The sequence below is a fragment of the Mirounga leonina genome, unplaced genomic scaffold (genome assembly GCF_011800145.1).
Source record: "Mirounga leonina isolate KUSES-001 unplaced genomic scaffold, KU_Mleo_1.0 Mir_101664, whole genome shotgun sequence".
Lineage (NCBI taxonomy): Eukaryota > Metazoa > Chordata > Mammalia > Carnivora > Phocidae > Mirounga > Mirounga leonina.
Genome location: NW_023270175.1, coordinates 2,099,985 through 2,125,935, shown reverse-complemented (window position 1 = coordinate 2,125,935; position 25,951 = coordinate 2,099,985). Strand labels below are relative to the sequence as shown.

Below are 25,951 nucleotides of genomic sequence, written 5' to 3'. Positions count from 1 at the left end.
TTCACGTAAGTTTGAAAAGAATGTATATTCTCTGCCGCACACAGCTTTTCTTTCTCCCACATATGCAGCTTGATTGTGTTGCTCAAATCATTTATATCCTGATTCATTTTTTACCTCCTTAATATGTTAGGGATTTACCAATTTATCACTTGTAGTTTATCAGTTTTTACTTTATATATTCAAAGCTGTATTTTTAGATGTATAAAGTTTCATGACTTTTACATCATTGTGGTATAATTTGTCTATATCTATGAAATGTCCATATGAAATATCTTTTTAATGTACTTCTTGAATTGAATCCTATTTCATACTATATTAGAATTGTTAAACCAGCTTTCTTTCAGATAGCGCTTGCCTAATATCTTTCAACTGCTTTATTTAAAAAAAAATTATGTCCTTTTACTTTAAATAGGCCTATTATGCACAGTATGTATTTTTTATTTCAATTTTATTTTAGTTTTTGTCTTTTAATCAGTGCTTAGTCATTTCACATTTATTGGAATTACTGATTTGTTTTTGACTTCTTGTCATCTTATATTTTATTTTCTATTTACCAAAGTTTGTCTGTGTCTGTTTTGTCCCAATTCTAACTTGTATTATGTAGATCCAGGTTTTTGGTCATTTTCTTTTCTCAAAGGATGTGTAAGTCATGCATTTTATTTATATTCTTCTCTAGTGGTTACTACTAAAATTTTGACCTATGTATTTAAACTTACATTTTTCTAAAAACTTAGAGTTAATAATATTAGTATTCTCTCTAATAAGACAAAAAAACCTATGATTGACTTCCCCCTCTTCTCTCTGTATCACTACATCCTATGGTAATAATGTATATAATTTTAGTTCCACAAAATATCTTTCTTAACCATTGGTTCTTGTATCTTACCCATTCCCACCCCCAAGTTCATCCTGAATTCATTTCCTTCTTAGACTAAACCCTCCAGTAACTACTTTAGAGAAGTTCTGGAGGTGGTAAACTTTCAAAGTAGCTTATCTTCACACTACAATAACAGTTTGATGTAATACAGAATCCCAAATTCATAGTTATTTTCCTTTATCACTTTGAAAATGCTCCACTATCTTCCTCTGACTCTCACTGCTTTGTAGGTGGCCTGCCTTTTCCCTCAGAGAGTTTTTAAGAGCTTCATTTTATCCTTAAATTCTAAAATGTCCCTACAATATGTCATCATGTATTTGTGTATTACTATTATCTTACTCTTGTTTGGTAATTCATACACCATTTCATAGGGGCTCATGTTTTCTTTCCTTGAACTCCTTCATAGTAAATTTTGGAACTTCTAGGTTTATCCTTTTTCTCTTAATTTTTCTTTCATATGATCTAATTCTATAATGCTGCATCCTGGGAGAATTCCTTATCTGAATTTTCTAGACATAGTATGTGTTTAGTTTACTATCTTGAAATTAGAAATTCAAAGTACATACTTAGAATGAAATAGGACCCACATTTATTCTTTCTCCTTGGGGGATCACTGAGTCACTAATCTCATGTTAATATTTCATTAGTCAAATTTTTGAAGGGTAGGGAACAATAATTGATTAAACATATGTTTGCCAGGTGCTATGCCAGATGCCTTTTCATATTTTCATAAATCCATACTATCTCTTCATTTTAGAGATCATCCAAATAAACATGCTAGACAAGGGTGGTACTCAGTCTATGGCCAAATACACAAATGTATTGTGTATCTTCAATAAGGGAATGACATAACGCTCAGTACCGAGCCCCCAAATTTTATAGCAGAGAAAAATCACTATGGGGATTTCTAAACAGGTATTTCTGGAATTCTAAGTGGATAGTGCCATTTACTATTTTAATACAGGAAATCTTATCAAACTAGGCATTATTAGAATAGCATTCCTTTCCATAGCAGAATAAAAAATGTAATGATTAATTTTGGGATCACAGAAACATTGGGTGTAATTTATTAATAATAAAAGGTAGAAATGGTATTTTTAGGGTAAAAGGGAACTATCAAATGGACTTGGCTTCTTTTTTTAAAGTACAGGTGAGTTTTTCGAGAAAAGACGGCGGAAGAGTAGGGGACCATATTCCAACCGGTCCCCGGAATTGAGCTGGATATCTAACAGACCACTCTGAACACCCACAAAATCAGCCTGAGATGTGAGAAGATAGATCTGGATCTCTACAAACAGAATATCGCAGGCTGTTGGTTTTGAGGTACGAAGCAGGGAGCTGGGATTCTGTGGACAGATATTGGAGGATAAATGGAAGGGGGAGGGAGCTGAGCCATCGGGATCCTACACTGCCCGGGAGCGATATCCTCTGCACTGGGGACCGGGCACAGACTCACAGACCAGTAGTGGTGGGGAAAGGACTTTAGGGCAGCCCCCGGGACGGAAAACCAGAGCGGCGGGGCTGCTTGTCCTAACTGGGGGCGGCTGGCGGTTTTAGAAGCACAAAAGGCAGAGACGTGCCCTGATCTGGAGGTGAGGACTGGGAGCACTGCTGAGGGGTGCACAACCCAGGAACTGCAGTTTATAGCAGCACAGACAGAAACGGAGATAGTGTGGCCTGGAGAACAGACTGAGGCAGAGGGTTGGAAATGGTCTCTTCTGCTCTGACTCTCAGAAGAGACGCAGAAAGCTGCCAGAGAACAAAAGCCGCAAAAAAATGGTTTTCACTGAGCTGCCACTGGGGGCAGGGCAACTCTGCCCAAACAGGGTTGCCCGAGTAACAGTGCAGCAGGCCCCTCCTCCAGAAGACAGCCTGGGAAAACAAGAGGCCAGCAACCCTAAGGTCCCTAGAAAACAGGTGCATCTTGCTTGGGTTCTGGTCAATAATTTGGATTCTATACATTCCCTCAACCACCCCTCAACAGAATGACTAGGAGGAGGAACCCCCAAAATAGAAAAGACTCAGAGACTATGACTTATGCCACAGATTTACAAATGGATTCAGATACAACCAAGATGTCGGAGATGGAATTCAGGCTAGCAATTGTGAAGACAATAGCTAGAATGGAGAAATCAATTAATGGCAACATGGAGTCTCTAAGGGCAGAAATGAAAGCTGAATTGTCAGAATTTAAAAATGCTATCAATGAGATCCAATCTAATCTAGATAATCTTAACAGCTAGGGTAAGCGAGGCAGAAGAACAAATTAGTGACCTAGAAGATGAATTAATACATGAAAAGGGAAAAGAGGAGGCCAGGGAAAAACAACTCAGAATCCATGAAAATAGAATCAGAGAAGTAAGTGACACCAAGAAACGTCCCAATGTCAGAATTATTGGAATCCCTGAGGGGATGGAGAGAGAGAGAGGACTAGAAGATGTATTTGAGCAAATCATAGCTGAGAACTTCCCTAATCTGGGGAATGAAACAAACATTTGTGTCCTAGAGGCAGAGAGGACCCTTCCCAAGATCAAGGAAAACAGGCCAACACCCCGGCATGTAATAGTAAAACTTGCAAATCTTAGAACCAAGGAAACCATCTTAAGGGCAGTTAGGGGGAAGAGATTCCTTACGTACAGAGGGAAGAACTTCAGAATAACGTCAGACCTATCCACAGAGACCTGGCAAACTAGAAAGGCCTGGCAAGATATATTCAGACATATTCAAATGAGAAGAACATGCAGCCAAGAATACTTTAAACGGCAAGGCTGTCATTTAGAATGGATGCAGGGATACAGAGCTTCCACGACTGGCAGAAACTGAAAAATATGTGACCACTAAGCTGGCCCTGCAGGAAATATTAAGGGGGGGTTCTATAAAAGGAGAAAGACCCCAAGAGTGATATAGAAAAGAAATTTACGGGGACAATCTATAAAAACAAGGTCTTCAGAGGCAACATGATGACAATAAATTCATATCTTTCAATAATCTCTCTCAACGTAAACAGCCTAAATGCTCCCATAAAACGGCACAGGGTTGCAGATTGGATAAAAAGACAGGACCCATCCATATGCTGTCTACAAGAGACTCATTTGGAACCTAAAGATACATGCAGACTGAAAGTGAAGGGATGGAGATCCATCTTCCATGCCAGTGGACCTCAAAGGAAAGCTGGGGTATCAATTCTTATATCAGACAAATTAGATTTTAAACTATAGACTGTAGTTAGAGACACAGAAGGACACTATATCATTTTAAAGGGTCTGTACAACAAGAAGATCTAACAATTGTAAATATCTATGCCCCTAACATGGGAGCAGCCATCTACATAAGCCAACTGTTAACCAAAATAAAGAGTCATATTGATAACAATACATTAATTGTAGGAGACCTCAATCAATACTCCACTCTCAGCAATGGACAGATCATCTAAGCAGAAAATCACCAAAGAAATAAGAGCTTTGAATGACACACTGGACCAGAGGGACTGCATAGATATATACAGAACATTCCACCCTAAAACAACAGAATACTCATTCTTCTCGAGAGCACATGGAACTTTCTCCAGAATAGACCACATACTGGGTCACAAATCAGGTCTCAACCAATACCAAAAGACTGAGATTATTCCCTGCATATTCTCAGACCATAATGCTTTAAAACTGGAACTCAATCACAAGAAAAAATTTGGCAGAAATTCAAACACTTGGAAGCTGAAGACCACTCTGCTCAAGAATGTTTGGGTCAACCAGGAAATCAAAGAAGAACTTAAACAATTCATGGAAACCAATGAGATTGAAAACACATTGGTCCAAAACCTATGGGATACTACAAAGGCGGTCCTAAGGGGAAATACACTGCCATCCAAGCCTCACTCAAAAAAATAGAAAAATCCCGAATTCACCAACTAACTCTACACCTTAAAGAACTAGAGAAAAAGCAACCAACAATGCCTAAGCCACGCATTAGAAGAGAAATAATTAAGATTAGAGCAGAGATCAGATCAAGGAAACTAGAAGCTGGTTCTTTGAAAGAATTAGAAGATCAATAAACCACTGGCCAGTCTATCCAAAAGAAAAGAGAAAGGACTCAAATCAATAAAATTATGAATGAAAGGGGAGAGATCACGACTAACACCAAGGAAATAGAAACAACTATTAGAAATTATTATCAACAACTATATGCCAATAACTGAGCAATCTGGATGAAATGGATGCCTTCCTGGGAAACCTATGAACTCCCAAGACTGAAACAAGAAGAAATTGACAACCTGAATAGGCCAATAACCAGTAAGGAGATTGAAGCAGTGATCAAAAACCTCTGAAGAAACAAGAGTCCAGGGCCTGACAGATTCTCTGGGGAATTCTAACAAACATTCAAAGAAGAAATAATACCTATTCTCCTGAAGCTGTTTCAAAAAATAGGAACAGAAGGAAAGCTTCCAGACTCATTCTATGAGGCCAGCATTACCTTAATCCCCAAACCAGGCAAAGACCCCATCAAAAAGGAGAATTTCAGACCGATATCCCTGATGAATATGGATTCCAAAATCCTCAAAAAATCCTAGCTAATAGGATCCAACAATACATTAAAAGGATCATCCATTATGACCAAGTGGGATGCAAGGGTGGTTCAACATTCGCAAATCAATCAATGTGATAGAACACATTAATAAGAGGAGAGAGAAGAACCATATGGTCCTCTCAATTGATGCAGAAAAAGCATTTGACAAAATATAGCATCCTTTTCTGATTAAAATTCTTCAGAGTACAGGGATACAGGGAACATTCCTCAAGTTCATAAAATCCATCTATGAAAAACCCACAGTGACTATCATCCTCAATGGGGAAAAGCTGAGAGCCTTTCCCTTAAGATCAGGAACACGTCCAGGATGCCCACTCTCGCCACTATTGTTCAACATAGTACTAGAAGTCCTAGCAACAGCAATCAGACAACAAAAAGAAATAAAAGGTATTCAAATTGGCAAAGAAGAAGTCAAACTCTCTCTTTTCGGAAATGACATGATACTTTATGTGGAAAATCCAAAAGACTCCACCCCCAAATTACTAGAACTCATACAGCAATTCAGTAATGTGGCAGGATACAAAATCAATGCACAGAAATCAGTTGCTTTCTTATACACTAACAACGCAACTGTAGAAAGAGAAATTAGAGAAACGATTCCATTTACAATAGCACCAAAAACCATAAGATACCTTGGAATAAACCTAACCAAAGAGGTAAAGGATCTATACTCTAGGAACTACAGAACACTCATGAAAGAAATTGAAGAAGACAAAAAAGGTAGAAAAATATTCCATGCTCATGGATCAGAAGAATAAACATTGGTAAAATGTCTATGCTACCCAGAGCAATCTATACTTTCAGTGCCATCCTGATCAAAATTCCAATGACATTTTTCAAAGTGCTGGCACAAACAATCCTAAAATTTGCATGGAATCAGAAAAGACCCCAAATCGCCAAGGAAATGTTGAAAAAGAAAAACAAAGCTGGGAGCATCACATTGCCTGATTTCAAGCTACATTACAAAGCGGTGATCACCAAGACAGCATGGTACTGGCACAAAAACAGTAGACCAATGGAACAGAATAGAGAACCCAGATATGGACCTTCAACTCTATGGTCAAATAATCTTCGACAAAGCAGGAAAAAATATGCAATGGAAAAAAAAGTCTCTTCAATAAATGGCGCTGGGAAAATTGGATAGCCACATGCAGAAGAATGAAACTCGACCATTCTCTAACACCATACACAAAGATAAACTCAAAATGGATGAAAGACCTCAATGTGAGACAGGAATCCATCAAAATCCTAGAGAGAACATAAGCAGTAACCTCTTGGACGTCGGCCATGGCAACTTCTTTCAAGATACATCTCCAAAGGCTAGTGAAACAAAAGCAAAAATGAACTTTTGGGACTTCATCAAGATAAAAAGCTTCTGCACAGCAAAGGAAACAGTCAACAAAACAAAGAGGCAACCCACAGAATGGGAGAAGATATTTGCAAATGACACTACAGATAAAGGGCTGGTATCCAAGATCTATAAAGAACTTCTCAAACTCAACACCCAAAAAACAAATAATCAAGTCAAAAAGTGGGCAGAAGATATGAACAGACACTTCTCTGAAGAAGACATACAAATGGCTAACAGACACATGAAAAAAATGTTCATCGTCATTAGCCGTCAGGGAAATTCAAATCAAAACCACATTGAGATACCACATTACACTAGTTAGAATGGCAAAAATTGACAAGGCAAGAACAACAAACCTTGGAGAGGTTGTGGAGAAAGGGGAACCCTCTTACACTGTTGGTGGGAATGCAAGTTGGTACAGCCACTTTGGAAAACAGTGTGGAGGTGCCTCAAAAAATTAAAAGTAGAGCTACCCTATGACCCATCAATTGCACTACTGGATATTGACCCCAAAGACACAGATGTAGTGAAAAGAAGGGCCATATGCACCCCAATGTTCATAGCAGCAATGTCTGCAATAGCCAAACTGTGGAAAGAGCTAAGATGCCCTTCAACAGATGAATGGATAAAGAAGATGTGGTCCATAGATACAATGGAATATTACTCAGCCATCAGAAAGGATGAATACCCAACTTTTACATCAACATGGATGGGACTGGAAGAGATTATGCTAAGTGAAATAAGTCAAGCAGAGAAAGTCATTTATCATATGGTTTCACTTATTTGTGGAATATAAGAAAGAGCATGGAGGACATTAGGAGAAGGAAGGGAAAAATGAAGGGGGGTAATCGGAGGGAGAGATGAACCATGAGAGACTATGGACTCTGAGAAACAAACTGAGGGTTTTAGAGGGGAGGGGGGAGGAGGGATTGGTTAGCCCAGTGATGGGTATTAAGGAGGGCACATACTGCATGGAGCACTGGGTATTATACGAAAACAATGAATCATGGATCACTACATCAAAAACTAAGGATGTATTGTATGGTGACTAACATAACATAATAAAATAAAATAAAAAAAATAAAGTACAGGTGAGAAATTTGGTGAGAAAGGCTACAGTATGAGTTGAGAAGTTTCTGTCAATTAAAAGATACTCATGTCTCCTACTGCTATGCTCATCCTGGAACTAGTACGATAATACTGGACATGTGAATTAGCAAAGATGCTATAAACACAAGAACATTAAGTACAGTCTCTTTTACCTGGAGGTCCAGGAAGGCCTGGTGGACCCTGTATTCCAGGAAGTCCTCGCTCTCCTTTTTCTCCAGGCAAGCCGGGTAACCCAATGTTTCCTTTTTCCCCTACAGTTACGCCAGTCCCAGGCCTAGGAATTACCTTTATTATGAAAGAAAAAAATTAAGGAACTCAAAGAGGAAGAGGCCTGTTCTCCTAAAAATAATCTAGCAGCTACATACGATTACAGTGCCATCATTTTCACAAAGCTCTGAGTGCAAAATCATCAAGACTACTACACAGATTATCAGTCACATTCTGTATCACTCCTATCCTTCAACTGATTAGAAACTGTTTAATACCAGTAATAATATTACCACCCTCCTGAGCCCCAGGCTTACGGAAGTAGAATTATTTTTGAATTCTCTTATCACATTCAATTCATTCCAGTTACCTAAGCCTAATAATTCTTTACTGAAAATGTGTCTCTAATTTGCCTCCTTCTTTCCTGTTGCCACAGCTACTATGCCCATCTCACACTTGGACTAACAGAAGCACCTCGGAGCTTCTCCCCTTCCATCCAAATCTACTGCTAGAATATACTTCTTCAAAAATCAATTTCTCTGTGTTAGCTATCCTATTTAAGGACTCAAAATTGCTCACTACTTCTTAGTATGTCTGATGCTACTTTTCACCCTGGACTCTGTCAAATCTCTTCTCACTTCCAAGACCTCTCTCACCTATTTCATCTCCTATTATTTCTAGCAGTGAAGTTTTAGGAGAGTGAGGTCTGATTATTACCACTTCATGCATCTTGCACATTCTTGCCTTTCCCTCTGAATATGCCGTTTCAAATATCTATAATGCCTTCTCCCAATCTTTCCCTTTAACAACCCACATTTCTTTCTTCCTCTAAAACAAAATGAAACAAACTCATCTCTTTTAGGATGGCTTTATTGATTAGAATCAACTAACTGATCATTCCTTTTCTCTTGGTCTTAGAATCTCAGTGTCTAAAGAATTTCATGTTAAATAATTGAAATATAAAGAAAGTAATCTCATGGAGCTATAATGATAATTAAGCTTTAGATTTAAGAGACTGTTGGACTGAAGTACAAATCAACACCTACTGGCAAAGTGCAATATTTCATCCTGGTTCTATTGGATAGAAGAAATATTCAGACAAAAGGAGACTGAAAGTTGTGGGACCTAGAATGGAGATGATAGTTCAAAAGGGAAAGTGAGCTGCTGGATAGGACTGCATTCTCAAAATTTTCATTTCTTCTGATATTTATCAAAATGTTATCATCTCATTTTATAAAGGAACTATTTCTCAGAGAATGAAAATTCTGATTTTAAAATGAAAGTGAATAAAAATTGTCTAAGATCTTTAAGTAATCCTCATTAGATTTGTTAAGTACTAAGTATCAATATCTGAGACTGATTATAGACAGCAAGAATTAATGTTACTCAAACGTCTGAACATACAGACATTATGACACTTGCACCTTTGCAGATTCAACGCAGTATAAAACCCAGAGTCTTACCAAATTTCAACCAAAGGAAAGCCAGTATGTCAAACTGTAGCAATGATATTTTATTTTTATTAAGATTGGAAATACATTTGACTTAAATTCTGTGGTGAATGCAAACATGGCAAAATCTGTAAACCCCCAAATTAATTTTTCATAGAGCAGTTTCCTACATTTGATTAAGAGCCCCTAGAAAGCACATACCCAAGGAAGAAAGAGGTGTGAATCAGACAATTACAAATTGAGAAAACCTATTAAGACCAAATCCATGTTTCCAGAGCTCTGCAGGGGAAAGGGCCAATTGCTTGTTTCCCAAGTTTCTTTATTGAACCCTTATAAGCAACACCTGCACCACCTGCTGGTTACTTGAGAAATAATTTGGCAATCATGATGCAAAACAACCCAATGCCATAATTTTGGATCTTTACTATGGAGAAGTAATATACAGGCAGAACAATACAAAGACATTGAGGTCAACATTACTGAAGTTTTTAGATGTAGACTTTTAAGCCAGTAAAAGTTACTAATGACTTGGAATTTTGTGTTTTACGAGGAAAAGGTACAGAGGATATTAAGGCACAAAAATAAAAATGCATTCATAAATCTGATAAATGAAGACTAAAAAAAAACTTACAAGTCCAGGAGGCCCAGTTGGGCCAATGTCACCTTTTTGGCCCTGTTTAATACAAGTGTAAAGTAGATTAGTAAAAATCACATGAAAACATCGATTTCCTTAAAAACATAGCAGATAACTAAGTTTCATAAAGACCCAGGAATCCATAATAAAATATCTCAAAGAGAAATACAACTTGAGGTAATGAGATGGTACTGAAATAAGACTAGGAAGACCGGTGATGTTGTCTCAGATTTACTAGCTACACGATCTTGATCAAATCAATGAATTTATCTGCCTTATATATAGACCAGACTTCTAAGGTATTTCTAGATGCAACATCCTCTGATTTTAATATTCCTATTTTCTAGCAAAGTATAAATACTCTATAAAGAAGACACTGAAAAAAAATTGGTACCACTAGAATCCGTTAAAATTGTTATATTTTTTTACATCTAGCCATGTTTCTTTTAACAAAATTTGTCAAGGGCATAAATTTAGTGTTATTTCCATTGGTGACAGATATTTTAGAGCTGATGGACTTAACTACAATCAGCAACAGCTAATTAATTATAATTGCTTTTGTGGGTTACCTCTTAGAAACTAATGAAAGACAAATTCAGAGACAAAACGGTTACTCTAAACCAGTAGCTACAACAGCACGAAAAACACAGTATGCAACTGTTATTCTACTGGCCAAGACCTAAGGATAGATCTCTCTCAGACCTCTATTCTTGTTCTAGACTTGTTCATAGGAACTCTTCATCTATCTAAAAGCTTCATTTAGTTTAAAGAATTAGTCCTATCACTTCACTTACTACTTGAAAAAAAAAAATCTTGTTCTCTGAGTATTTATGATCTCCATTAAAACATGCACCCTCGGGCGCCTGGGTGGCTCAGTTGGTTAAGCGACTGCCTTCGGCTCAGGTCATGATCCTGGAGTCCCCGGATCGAGTTCCACATCGGGCTCCCTGCTCAGCAGGGGGTCTGCTTCTCCCTCTGCCCTCTTCCCTCTCGTGCTCTCTGTCTCTCATTCTCTCTCTCTCAAATAAATAAATAAAATCTTTAAAAAAACAAAAGAGTCTTTAAAAAAAAAAAATGCACCCTCTGGGTACATTCAAGTTTGTAACACCATTTCCTCCTTGCCCTACAAAACAAAGCTTTTCAGTATTGGTTTTCATATAAAGCAATTAGAGACCACAGAGATTGGAAAACTGGATATTTTTGTGGTCTGCTATAAATAAAGGAAATGTGGGCTTCACACATTCTTTAAAAGTCACTTTTTTTTTCAAAGTCACTTTTTAAAATAGATGACTAAATAAATGACCTTCAGTCAGGCTGTATAGCCAAATGGAAAAAAAAAAGTGACAAAGAATTAGCCACAGACTTTCAAACAATAATTGCACAGAGAATGGAAATGTGTAGTGGAGACATTCTAAATTCACAGCTACAAGCCTTTTTAGTATAAGGACCTCACTAAAATAGTGCTGAATCTTCCACTTTCTAGAGAACAAAAGTTTTGCCAATACATGCTCAAAATGAAGGCACCAACTTTTTACAATGGAAATGCTAAAGTTAAACAGTTCTTCATGTATTTCCACCACATGTATTGTGATTTAGGACAATGAATGAAAATTTAGAGGAAATGATACAAAAGAAAAAGGAGCAACACCAAAAGATGAATAAAGAAGGTATGTTTTGAATATAAAAGCTAGTTATTAAGAACTTTTTCATTTAGAACTCAACCTTGGGAAAGAAAAGGATTATGTTAAGTAGAATAAAACCGGTCACTTCAAAGTATTAAAATTCTTACCTTTTCTCCATCCCTTCCTGGTTCACCAGGGTAACCAGGATCACCAGGCAAACCCTTTAAAATACAGAGATCAGGGTGACATCAGCAAAAATGGTGGAGTAAGGATGTCTAAACACCCTCTCCTCCATAAAAGCAACAAAGAACATTGGCAAAAATGGTCAGAGTCAACTTTTTTAGAACACTAGAAATTAACCAAAGGCTTATAGCAATCCAGGAAGTATTTGTTGGGGAAAACAAAATGACTTAATCTTGGTAAGACCACAGAGCTTTGTAGCGTTTTATCTTGCTCTAGTCCCATCACCCTTCCTTAGCCCCTTGAATGGTATCCTTGAAAACCAACAGCTCACAATCAAGGTGAAAACCAGCAGCCTAGCAGCAAATGGAAGGGAAAGAACAGGGATGGAGCTTCTTCAAAGACCTATTCCCAAAGAGTTGTCATTATTTGACCTGTCTGGTGACTATATTTATTTGATCTGACTTGAGTTTTTCCAGTGAAAACAGAGAACAGTCTTTTCCCTGAAGATATCTGTCAAAAACAATCCGAGGCAATTATTGACCATCATGGCTGCCTAAATCATGAAACAAAGACCAATCTGTCAGGAGGTAAGGCCCTAAATTTACCTCCTTACGCCATTTTATGTTAAAGTAATTTGTGATTATAGAGTTTACAAATTGAGGACTACCTGTTTAGCAAAATCATCTGGAAACCAATTTATCTGATTTTAATACTTTCAACTTAGGGCTTGTTAAGAATTACTGCTTTCCTTCAGAACGGTCTCCAAAATTTCATCAAATTTTCTGTCCTTGAAAACCTCTTTTAACATCTACTGTGCATACTCTTGATACTGAGGCTGATTGAAATAATGTTCCTAGACTTGCATGTTTAAATTTTCCTCTTTATTTTGTAGTAATTAGAATGATCTGTCAAAAACTTTTATTGAAAAAACTTATGTTCACACAAAATACTGTATGTGAATGTTTTGAGCAGTTTTATTCATAATGGCCCAAACCAGAAACAACCAAAATATCCTCCAGTGGATAAATGGATAAACAAACCTTGGTACATTCCTACAATCAAATACTACTCAGCAATAAAAGGAATGAAGTATTGATAAACAGTACAATGTATTATGCTATGTGAAAGAATCCTGATTCAAAAAGCTATATATAATATGACTCCATTTAAATGACAATCTGGAATAGGGAATATCATAGGGATGGAGAATAGATCAAATGCTGCCAGGGGCTTTGGGTGGTAGGGGAGAAGATGACTATAAAAGAACATTGGGGGAACTTTTGAGGGTGATGGAACTGTTTTTGATTTTAAAGCTGGTTATACAACTGTATGTGTTTGCCAAAACACATAGAACTGTATGCTGAAAATGGTTCATTTTACTGTATACAAGTTATAGCTCAATAAATCGGACTTAAAAAATCTGAATTTCGTTTTTTAACAAAGAAATTTTAAATTAATATTCAAAAGAGAAAGTATAATTTCCATTCATAGTAACTATTTCCAAACCCAAGCCTGTTTGCCATCCTGCTTCTCTACAACCACATATAAATGTTGCTATTTTGGGAGGGGTGAGGTGAAGGGGACGGGCTTTATCTACTCACTGGAATTCCTGGTTGGCCATTCTCTCCATCTTTACCCGGTTTACCCTATAAGATTCAAAGAAATGCAAGAATATAAATTTGTTATTTAGGAAGTATGAGATTAAAGAATATAACAAGCTTTATCCCTGCTTTGGACTATTAAGTAGACTTTTCAGACTTCAATATTGTAATAAATAATTGAATATGACATTTTGAGACAAAGAAAGTAGGATTTAAGAGGAAAGAATAAAATTACACAAACACACATTTAAAATCTTTTGCAAAGAGAATTAGTGGTCATAATACTTACTCTTTTGCCAGGCTCTCCTTGCTCACCCTTCTCACCTTTCATACCACCTGGAGGACCCTGTACACACAAAAGTAGTTTTACACTGGTTCATGGAGTGCTATGTATCAATACCAATTTACATTAAATGACATTAAAGAATTTTAGGTGACTTACCGGAGGACCACGTATCCCTGGAGGTCCAGGAGGTCCTCGGTCACCAGGAAGTCCCTATGCAGTAGTAGGGGAAAGGAAAGCAACATTAATACTAGAGCTAGCTAAGAATACTTTTAACAAACTGTACTATAGACTCAGGCAGTATAACTAAAGATAACAGGATGTTTCTAATTCAAAGTTGAAATCTGCTAGGCAAAAGAACCAAGAGCCATCTTTGCTTACTTCAGTTCATTTCTAATGTATGTACAAGCTGAGTTTTGAGGTAAATAAAAAGACAACACTTAAAATTAAATTATTAATGATACATTTTATAAAAAGCAAGAATACCTAAAACTAGGAGATATAGGGGCCATATAACACACATATATTTGGCAGAGAATTAAATGACCCAAATCCATATTGATGGTAGAGTTTCAATACAATTTGTCCTTTATTCTTAACTTTATTATTAGCATTTAAAGTGAAACAACAATGTACACACTTTGTTCAAGGGTGGGTCACTATGCTATAAAAGATATGTATGATCTCATCTACTCTAGTAGAAGCAAGGTATCAGATAATTACTTCTAAACACAACAAGGGTTTATAGAATAATACTCTTTGTATATCAGTGAAATGTAGAGAAGACAGTCATCTAAGACAATGACCATCCACCTTACCATGACCTAATTTTGTACATGAATGCATTATTCATAATAGCCAAAAATGCAAACAATCCAAATGTCCATCAACTGATAAATGGATAAACAATATGTGGAATATTCACACAAGGGAACATTATTCAGCCGTAAAAAGAAATGAAGTATAATACATGCTACAATATGGAAGAACCTGAAAACATACTAAGTAGAAGAAGCCAGAAACAGAAGACCATATATTGTATGATTCTATTTATATGAAGTGATCAGAGTAGGCACATCTACAGAGCCAAAAAGTAGATTAGTGGTTGCCTAGGGCTGAGAGTTTGGGGAGAAATGAAGAGTGACAACAAATAGGTATGGAGTTTTGGAGGTTGGCTGATGAGAATGGTCTAAAATTAGATTGTAGTCATGGTTTCACTACCCTGTGAATATACAAAAAAAAATAGAATTGTACACTTTAAATGGGTGAATTGTATGGTATGTAAATTATATCTCAATAAAGCTCTTTAAATATTTAATTATCTCAAATTCTTTTATTTTTAAAGTACCTTCACATATAATTATATTCCAACTTATAATGAATGCATTTTAATGAAATGCCACTTTTATAGCAAAATGTTCATTGATTTCCTCTCTACATACTCACCTGATCTCCTTTCTGAAACTCCACATCAATTGGTCTTTTCTGTTCACTGATCTGCCCAGGTGGCCCAGGGGGGCCCTGAAGACCTTGCTCACCCTGTTTGCAAGATTTAATAAGAAAGTAATATTTCATAATTTACACAGACAATAATATAAAATGTAAGCTAAGTCAGATGCAAGAAGCAAAAAGACGAGCTCAAATGATGAGGAAAGGAGAAAATTGAGGGCTGAATAATCAACATTTTTCTTTACTCACCTTTTCACCCTTGGGTCCCTGGAAATTTAAGCCCATATTCCCCTGAAGAGAGAGGTTTTAGTTAAAATCTCATTGACACTAACAGAAAGAATTCACACCAAATAAAAAATGTACATAAAAGAAAATTACCTTTGGTCCTGGAAGTCCTGGTGGACCAGGAGGGCCCTAAGAATAGAAGACACAGAAAAGGAAGAAAGGGATATATTAATAAGTTTATTAAAAAATTATTCAATTTTAAAATAATTATTTGGTTTCATAAAAAGCAAAGACAAAGCCCTTCAAAATAATATTTTCCTGTTTTTTTCTCACATTTAAATTGATTTTAACAAACCAGATGAATGTGGAGACTTCCTGTGACAGCATACAAGTGGGCAGGGGAAGAAGTACAAGGATATGTGGAGGCAAAGGGTTAACACCCCAGTGCCAAAAACCAATATAAAAGTTAATCTCAACAAACATATCAAATTTCTCATGTCAGAATTATAGGTAAAAAATTTAGGACTCATAAGGCAATTAACTCTCTAGATCTAAAAAGCATGGGTTTCCTTTTTTCAGTTTTATTTTCATGTGACCTGACTTTGTAATGTTTCAAGGCTTGAAAAGTTAAATAGGCACTTATTTACCCAAGTGTATCACATCTTTGATCTCAATGGACCTATTCATTTACATATTGTACCCTGGTGGCACTTCTAAGACTTTGCTTCAACCTGTTGAATCAGGGTTAATTGAAGGAACATTCAGAAGTGCAGAGTCAATCAGTTACATAGCCACAAGAGTTGAGAAAATTTCAAGATGTAACAACACACCACAAGAGTTGAGGAAATTCAAGATGTAACAACACACCTAGGGTATACTGATGCTGTAAAAACAGAGTTAGGAAAAAGTGCCATAGTCCAGAGTCTCATGTTTTGCAGGATGTCTACAACTAAAATAGACTAAACAAAGGGGGTTTTCTAATCCTCTTGTAGATACTTCCAGGAAAGCAGAAATCACAATCTTTTCTGGTAGATTCTTTTAGTATTTTCCAAATGTTATTTCCTTCATTCAAGAATAGAGGACCAATTGTCACAAGCAAAATTGTGCAATCTATAAAGGTATAATGAAAACTGTCACTTAAATATATGGTAGATGAGAGATAGAGTGGCACATGAGAAATTACTTTGACTGAAGTACAATTTTCTTGCCCTTTTAAGAGGCAAAGCTCTAAGTCCAAAACATGACCTGAATGAAATCGAAGTATTTCAGGGGCAAAAATACTCAGAATTTAATTACAGTAGAAAATATGAGTGACCACAGAGGTAGTAAAGCAAGAGAACTAGCTGCATAGTCAAGTCTTTAGAAGTTTTTGCTTCTTTCCTGGGGTATACAAATCCTTACCCCATTGCAGAGTGATTTACTACCCTCACCAATCCTACTGTTTTGTCACAGGCCCCTCAGAAATGAGAGCTAATATTTTTTTCTGAATACCCGTTTTTGTTCCTCTTAAACAGAAAATTGCAGTTAGAAGAAACATATTTCATCAAGTGACTAGAGAACTGCCCTAGAAGACTGACAGCAATGACTAGAATCAACTTTAACACTGACATATCAAGAGGTAACCAATGAAATATTTTATTTTAAATCTTTCCTTGTGTGTACCTCATTTTCCCCCATCTATAAAATGAAGCTATTACTTAGCACATATATTGTTCACTATAGCATTGTAAAATATCCTGCAAATAAAAAAATATATACATAGGGGCGCCTGGGTGGCTCAGTCGTTTAAGCATCTACCTTGGGCTCAGGTCATGATCCTGGAGTCCCGGGATAGAGCCCTGGGTCGCACTCCCTGCTCAGTGGGAAGCCTGCTTCTCCCTCTCCCGCCCCCCCACCCCGCCCCCCCCGGCTTGTGCTTGCTCTCTCTCAAGTAAATAAATAATATTTAAAAAATAAAAATAGGGCTCCTGGGTGGCTCAGTCAGTTAAGTGTCTGCCTTCAGCTCAGGTCATGATCCCAGGGTCCTTGGCTCTCTGCTCAGTGGGGACCCTGTTTCTCCCTCTGCCTGCCGCTCCCCCTGCTTGTGCTCTCTCTCTGTCAAATGGGTGAATAAAATCTTTAAAAAAATAAAATAAAATAAAAATATAGATTGTAAACATTGAAAATGCATTATACTTTCAAGTAGTAGAAATAATATTACTATTCCTGAGAGAAAAAATTTTTTAAAGTAGGAGAAATGAAATTACAGAAGCAAGCTTACCATCAAACCTGGTGGTCCTCGGGGACCAATTGGCCCTGGTAAGCCAGTAGGACCAGCTGGGCCCTGTTATAAAGGAAGTGAAGAAAATGATGAAAAAAAAACCTCTTACTATATCATGCAAAGAATTAATGAATGAAATTTTAACTTAAGTAATTGCCAGAATTTGGTTACACAATTCTACAATTCTGCAGTATTATAAGCAGAATTTTAAAATGTATAAGAATAAAAGGATTAAGTAACTATAAAGAAATTCAACTAAAAAGAATGGCTACAGCTTTTAGAAAACTGATGTTTTACAGTGGCAGATAACAAATGTAGGACAAATACACAGTAAGGAAGTTTTACAAAGTAAAGTGATAAAGATGGGTGTTTAGTGGGATTTTTATGCTACAAATGGGAAGGAAAGGACTACCAGTTTCTAGGTGGCTTCTCTGTTTTAAAGTAAAAAATAACTATGTATTTATCCAAACAAAGTGAAAACTAATTTGAAAATGTATATGCACCTCTATGTTTATTGCAGCATTATTTACAATAGCCAAGATATGTAAGTAACTCAACTGTCCATCCATAAGTGAATGGATAAAGAAGATGTGGTGTGTACACACACACACACACACACACACACACACACTGGAATATTACTCAGCCATAAAAAAGAATAAAATCTTGCCATTTGCAATGTGGATAGATCTAGAAGGTATAGTGCTAAGCGCAATAAGTTAGAGAAAGATAAATACCATAGGATTTCAGTCATATGTGGAATTTAAATTAAGAATTTAATTTAATCAAAACAGAGAAATTAAAGAGACAATAAAAAAAGAACAGATTCTAAATAAAGAGAACGAACTGATGGTACCAGAGGGGAGACAGATGGGGGGACGGGTGAAATAAGTGAGACAGATTAAGAGTACACTTATTGTGATGAACACTGAATAATGTACAGAATTGTGGAATCATTATATTGTACACCTGGAACTAATATAACATTGTATATTAATTATACCAGAATAAAAAATTTAAAAAAAACTTTAAAGGATGCAAAAATTAATTAAATTAAATAAAAAATAAGTAAGATTAAAGACAAAGAAGGAAGTGAGAATAACTGGGACAACAGATAAAGGAATGATGCAACTTTTGTGGAACACAATTTGGCATCCTAAAAAGCTGAAAATTTGACTTCATTGAAATCCAGCAATTCTGTATCTAGGTATAAATCCTGGATTATTTTGTAATTTAAAAAAATTCCCAAACAACCAAATATTCAATAATAGGAGATCAGAGAAACAAACTCTAGTATGTTCACACAATGGAATGTTATATGGAAGTGAAACTGAATGAACTACAGTCACATACAATAATATGGATGTATCTTAATATATCTAGTGGAAAAAGTTGCAGAACTATATAAATGTTATGTTATTTTAAAAGCAAAATTAAACACTCTTGTTTAGAGATATATGTATTTATGACAAAACTATCTTTAAGAAGCAAAAGAAAACTCAAAATGGTACTTATATCTTCGTAGAATGCAGAAGGATGTGACTGTCAAGGAAACCCCAGGTTGATTCAAAATTATTTGAAATGTTCTAGTTCTTAAACGTTATTTTGGATTCATAGGTGTTCATTTGGTAGTTACGTTTCATAACATATATTTTGCATGTATTCTGCTGCATTTTCAACTATTACATAACAAAATATTATAAGGGATAAAGGGCAAGATTGAGAGTACTTAAGAGCACATGGATGGCTTTTGTCAAGCATGGAATGAGTTGGTAATTAATGAAAAAATTCCCCAACAGTGTATCTAAGTAATCAAATATTAGAAAGTACTGATTTTTTTTTGGCAAAGGGATCAATCTTTGTGAAATATAAACCTCAGGAAATTGACTACCTGATCTATAAATACTCAAACGATACTGCTGTCTTTATGCATGTTATCTATAGGCTAACATAACTTTTTTCCCTAAGATTATACTTGATGTTCACCATGCATAAATTTTATTCCTTCAGCCTTCAAAATATGCTCATATATCATGCATAACTAACAGTGTTACAAATGATGTCTTCTAATATCTTAAATGGGAGACCTACAATTTTTATTTTTAATCAGACCATTTACAATTATCAGGACTACTCCTACCACCTACTGATCCTCACAGCAGAAGAATAAGAATACAGAAGTGTATTTCTGCTGCCAAACCCCAAAACAAAAATTTCCATGGAAACTGCATAGAAAGATAAAAGAACAAAGCAGTCCTTTATAAAATTCTCCCTGGTCCAGATTGCTTTTATTTTCAGGTATGAGGTACATGCAATGTCTATCAAACTTCAGATAATTTCTGTAACTAAAATAGAAGGAACTAAAGGCTGAAGAGAGAAAAGTGATGCTGTGATCTGATTTAATTAATATAGTGAAGAAGAAAATCACTGGATACTTACTTGTATTCCAGGAGGACCTGGATATCCTGGATTACCCTTTGGTCCTGGCAGTGATGACATAATTATACTGCCTGGTTCTCCCTGAAAGAAATCATCCGTGGAAGTTGTAAGTAACAGTTATGACACATGAAAATGGGCAAGAGCACAAAAAATGATCTGAGAATTAAATGTGTCATATAAATGTTCTGAAGATTAGGCAATCTCAGTAATTAACATGAATAAATTTACCTTTTAAAGGGAAATGGGGAAGTGGCCAGAATACACTTAAGTACAATCAATTTATTAAGGGCCTATGGTACCTTCAGTTACTCATTCATTACAAAACATTTATTAATTATTACTATTTTCCAAGAACTGTGTTAGGCTCTGGATACTCAGTAGTGAAGGAGATAAACAAGACCTCTGTCCTCATGGTGTTAACAATATACTGCTTTTGAAATGCAGATCATAACATGTAAACAACTAAGACGACAAAAGGTTCAGTTAAAGGCTATGGAGAAAAACAATGTGGTACATGATAAAGAAATAGTGGAGAACTAAAAAGAAGTGATAATTATGTGACATGATAGAGGTGCTAATTATTATTACAATGGCAATCATAATGTATAAATGTATCAAATTAACATGTTGCATACCTTAAATTTATAGTGTTATACATCAAATATATTTCAATTAAAAAAAGAAATAGTGGAGGAATTAGTTTGGGTAGTCAAAAAAGGGCAATCTGTGAAGGCAACATTTAGGCTGAGATCTAAAGGATAATCAGGAGTCAGCCAGGTAAAAATGGGATAATTAAGAGTATTAGGTAGTTGAAGTAGCATCTACAAAGGACCCAAAAAATGAAGAGCTTGGTACATTCAAATAACTTAATGCAGACCAGTGTGATCAGCGAGCCAAGGGAAAAGTGGTTTAAAGAGAAGTCTGGAAATGTAGGAAGGGACCAGAACATGCAGGTCTTACAGGCCTTGAAAAAGAATGTGGACCTTATATCAGATGCACCGGGAAGCCCTTGAAAGTTTTTAAGCAGGGAGATTAAATTACTGATTTATGTTTTTAAAAGATCATTCTTGACTACTTAATCTAGAATAAGTCAGGCTGGGAGGTGAGGGGACAGTAGTGAAAAAAAAAAAAAGACTAATTAAGAAGCTATTATAATAGTCCAGATGAGACATTATGGTTAGTGTGGTGGCAGTGGAGATGGAGAAAAGCAGATGAATTTAAGATATATTTTATAGGCAAAATTAACAGTATTTAGTAATAGAATGGAATGGGGTGTGTGAAGGAGTAGAAGATGTAAATACTAACTCTCAGGTTTTAGGGGTCTGGGTTAACTTTGAACGTGCTAATCTGAATGTCTCAGAGATATCGGAGTAGAGATGTCAGAGAGGCAGTTTAATACATGCATCTAACTCAGAAGAAAAGTCTATTTTAGAGATATAAATGTAGGTATTCAGTAGCTGGATTGTAAACAATAGCATGAGCTTTAACAACATTGCTAGGCATAGAAGAGAAAAAGGGGTCAGAATTGTGTCCTGATACCTGCTACATAGAATAGAATGAGCTTGTATAGAAGATTGTGTGATGACCAGAGAGATACAGAAGAAAAATCATGAAAGGGTAGTGTCACAGAAGTCAGGGAAAAGAGCATTTCTAGAGAGAGAGCAGATGGTCAACTCTATCAAAATGTAATGGGAACTGAAAGTATCAGAAACTTGAGGGGCACCTGGGTGGCTCAGTCGGCTAAGCATCTGATTTCAGCTCAGGTCATGATCTCAGGGTCCAGGGATTGAGCCCCACATGGGGCTCCCTGCTCAGCGGGGAGTCTGCTTCTCCCTCTCCCTCTGTCCCCTCGCTTTTTTTTATAAAGATAAAATCTTTTTAAAAAGAGGAAAAAAGAAAAGAAACTTGAGTCTGATATACATATTTACAAGTGTATCAGCACATAGAAGATACTTCCATGGAACAATGGAGATTACTTAAGGAGGGTGTGGGTATCTGCACAACTTCTAGAAACATCTACTCTAAGGCAGAAGTCAAGAGACATTATCTGATTGAAGTTGCAAGCTTTCCGAATATCTTATTCAAAATGTTTACTTTCCTAGCATGAGATGCTTACCTTCATACCTGGGATCCCAGGAGGTCCCTATTATTAAAAAGAAAATGATTATTTTATACACATGAGAGGGGTGCGAGCAAAAGAACACACTGCTTTCCAAATAGAGTCAATTAAATAGACTACGGTAGGGTCATTCTAAGTAAACAGTATCTTAGGATACTTAGAGATGACATTTATATTAAATACAATAGAATCCTTGCTTTTACCCAGCACAGAGCTATACTACCAACTTCTTTTTTTAAAAAAATCTTTTTATAGTTTACTAGTTTCTTTTTTATTTTCTCATTAAACTTTTGTTTTCATGGGTCTCAAAATCCTGTGACAGATTTTTGGTCAAGTTGTTTCCATTAAAAAGTACTGATTTTAAAAACTAATAACTTAAAACTGCCACACACACACACACACACAAAACAAATGGTCCACAGAACATTCTCCTTTCCTTCTGAAGGTTTTACGATGCACTGTTATCATTAACCAGTCTTTTACTATTAAACTTAAATGGCCAATTGATACAAACAGTTCTGAGACCATTCTTCCACCACTGATTAAGACTGGGGTGGCAGGTATTGGGGATAATATTCATTTAGCCTTCTGAGCTTTCTGGGCAGACTTGGTGACCTTGCCAGCTCCAGCTGCCTTCTTGTCCACTGCTTTGATGACACCCACAGCAAGCGTCTGTCTCTGTCACGAACAGCAAAACGGCCCAGAGGAGGCTAGTCAGAGAAGCTCTCAACACACATAGGCTTGCCAGGAACCCTATCAACGATGGCAGCATCACCAGATTTCAAGAACTTGGTAGCATCTTCCAGCTTTTTTCCAGAATAACAATCAATCTTCTCCTTCAGCTCAGCAAACTTGCAAGCAATGTGAGCTGTGTGACAATCCAGCAGAGGTGCATATCCAGCACTGATTTGGTCTGGATGGCTCAGGATAATCACCTGAGCCATGAAGCCAGCTGCTCCCATGGGTGGGTCATTTTTGCTGTCACCAGCCACACTGCCACGACGAACATCTTTGACAGATACGTTCTTGACATTGAAGCCCACATTGTCCCCAGGAAGAGCCTCACTCAAAGCTTCATGGTGCATTTCAACAGACTTTACTTCAGTTGTATAGTTTACTAGTTTCAAATGTACTACCTTTGCTCCACATGAATGCACTGAGCTCACTTTCTACACTTCTGCACCTTCTGTCAATTCCTGTGTTCATTATAATCCCAAATTGTATAACTTACTGGAGGACCCTGTAAACCAGGAAAGCCGGGACTGCCTGGAAATCCACGTTCTCCCTAGGAATTAAAAATAAAAGAGGATGGAAGAACAAGAAACAAAGCATAACTACACCAACAAACAATAACTTGTTGAAAAGATTTCTGTAAAAGCCATTCAGAAACATGCCAGATTGCCAAAAACTCATTAGCCTTCCCTTTCCAATTACTTCAATATCAACTGCTCATATCAGTTCAGCCTTCTAAGATACTTTTATCCCTACTCATCAGTCCTAATCAGAAATAAAGAAAAAATCTTCTACCCCAGTCATTTTCTTCTGACAAATCCATTTTGAGACGATCATACCACAGATTCCTGGCCATCATCACATTTAATAGTTAATGATTTGTCTCAATTTCCTGCCCATGCATTATATAGATTCTTATTTTAACTGCCCTATCGCATTTTTCTTTTACTGTAAACTATTTCAAATTATTTTTGTGAAGAGGAAAAGATGGTGAGAAAGAATGCCATTAATATCACCAAGAGGACAATAATAGCAATAGTTCTAGCAATTGAAGGTCATTATGTTTTCTAGGCACCCGATTTTTCTCACTCACCATTGTAAAGTACTAATATGGACATTTGGTTTAGAAAACAAAAGTAAAATTGCTGTAGAAGAACCCCAATGCAACCTCCTTTCTAATACCTACATGCCATGGTAATCCTAGAGACATTCTTCTCAAAGGTTTAAAAGAGTAAGATTATTACAGCCTTTGAGTTACTTTGTCCAGTACTCCTCTCTCCATCACTTTTCACATATGGAAAAAATAGGCCCAGAGAGAAAGGAAATGGCCTGTACATCAAGTTTAGAAGACAGAAAACAAAAGAACCCATATATTCTGATTCCATCTCTAGGGCTCATTCTATTAGTTAAATAGTAAGAAATATTTTTAAAAAAGCATTTAATCTGAAAGTATACATACTAAATTCCATTTAAAAATTTGTTGCTCACATAATTGGGGGCCTCACACATAAACTAATCATGAGATCTGCTAAGGTGCTACTTTATAACAAGAAAGAAAAAGATCTCTTTCATCATATAGCATACTATACACATTGTGGATACACTGGTCTTCAAATTTAAAACTTTGGCTAGTGGTCTTTCTGTTGCTCAAGGCATGCTGGCAAACGAACAGATAACCAGAATAGGCACAAGAATGTAGCCCACTTTAAAAACAATGTTCCATGCAAACTACTCCACATTGGTCCTATTACTGTAAGGCCGCCCCAGCTGAAATGAAGAACTCAGGCAAGCCTCACAAATCCGCCCCACCCTGCCAAAAATATATTGTTGTTGTTGTTGTTGTTGTTGTTATTGGCAAGAGTCACACTGACCTGGAGAAATATTGGAGGTAAAAATAATTTTATTGCCTTCAAGTATATACTACAATAATTATCACAAAATACAGCCTTCATAATACAAAACAGTTTGTTCAAGTTATTTTAAATATGTACCCTAATACAAAATCTGACACAAGCCATTAAGTTAGAAGGATCGAGGCTATTTCATGAACAGTTCCACAAAATATCACGTGCAGAATGGAAAATGCCAAAAGGATATACAGAAAATAATAACATATTGCATTAATAGATAGGAAAAGGAGAAAAGTGAGGGAATAAGAACAGAGGCTATGATAAACAAACAGTCAAAAAAGCAAATTTTCCTCACTTTTTATCCTTGCTATCACTTTATAATAAATCCAAACAGTTGACGGAAGATAAGAAAAGTGGGCCAGGAAAAAATGTTTTTCATATGTAAAGTTTTATTTTTCTTTTTAAATTGTTAAATTCATCATTTTAGCTGATGGAGAAGTTTCTGTTTTCATACTAATAGTTTATAGTAAAAATTAATGTCCTGTATTACAGGTAGATTTTTAGGATTTTTCTTAAGAAAGTTATTAGGCAAGGTAAAAAAAAATTCAAAACATGCATTTTTGAAAACTTACATTGTACCTAGTTTTTAAAAAGGCAAAGCTAGTGAATGACAGTCATTAAGTATTACTCTTAACAACTAATATAATATTTGAAATTTATATATCCTAATTCCTTTTTAATTTTCATCTTACTTTACACTAAAGTCAAAATAGGATTCAGGGGTGCCTGGGTGGCTCAAATGGTTAAGCGTCTGCCTTCGGCTCTGGTCATGATCCCAGGGTCCTGGGATCAAGCCCCACATCGGGCTCCCTGACCAGTGAGGAGTCTGCCTCTCCCTCTCCCTCTACTGTTCCCCCTGCTTGTGCTCTCTCACTCTGTCAAATAAATAAAATCTTTAAAAAAATAGGATTCAG

General features: G+C 36.3%; 1 protein-coding gene across 2 annotated transcripts in view; it reads right to left on the bottom strand.

Moving 5' to 3' along the window:
* The window catches only part of COL4A5 (collagen type IV alpha 5 chain), a 224,292-nt gene that overhangs the window by 85,956 nt on the left and 112,385 nt on the right, over nt 1-25,951 (bottom strand). For both annotated transcript variants that reach the window (XM_035006996.1, XM_035007003.1), the window contains exons 7-19: nt 23,627-23,680; nt 22,393-22,419; nt 20,277-20,357; nt 17,838-17,900; nt 15,731-15,766; nt 15,602-15,643; nt 15,350-15,442; nt 14,063-14,116; nt 13,910-13,966; nt 13,621-13,665; nt 12,004-12,057; nt 10,212-10,253; nt 8,075-8,207 (exon numbers count right to left, since the gene is read on the bottom strand). In XM_035006996.1, coding sequence (XP_034862887.1) covers nt 8,075-8,207; nt 10,212-10,253; nt 12,004-12,057; nt 13,621-13,665; nt 13,910-13,966; nt 14,063-14,116; nt 15,350-15,442; nt 15,602-15,643; nt 15,731-15,766; nt 17,838-17,900; nt 20,277-20,357; nt 22,393-22,419; nt 23,627-23,680 — 781 coding nt within the window. The remainder of the gene's footprint in view (nt 1-8,074; nt 8,208-10,211; nt 10,254-12,003; nt 12,058-13,620; nt 13,666-13,909; nt 13,967-14,062; nt 14,117-15,349; nt 15,443-15,601; nt 15,644-15,730; nt 15,767-17,837; nt 17,901-20,276; nt 20,358-22,392; nt 22,420-23,626; nt 23,681-25,951) is intronic.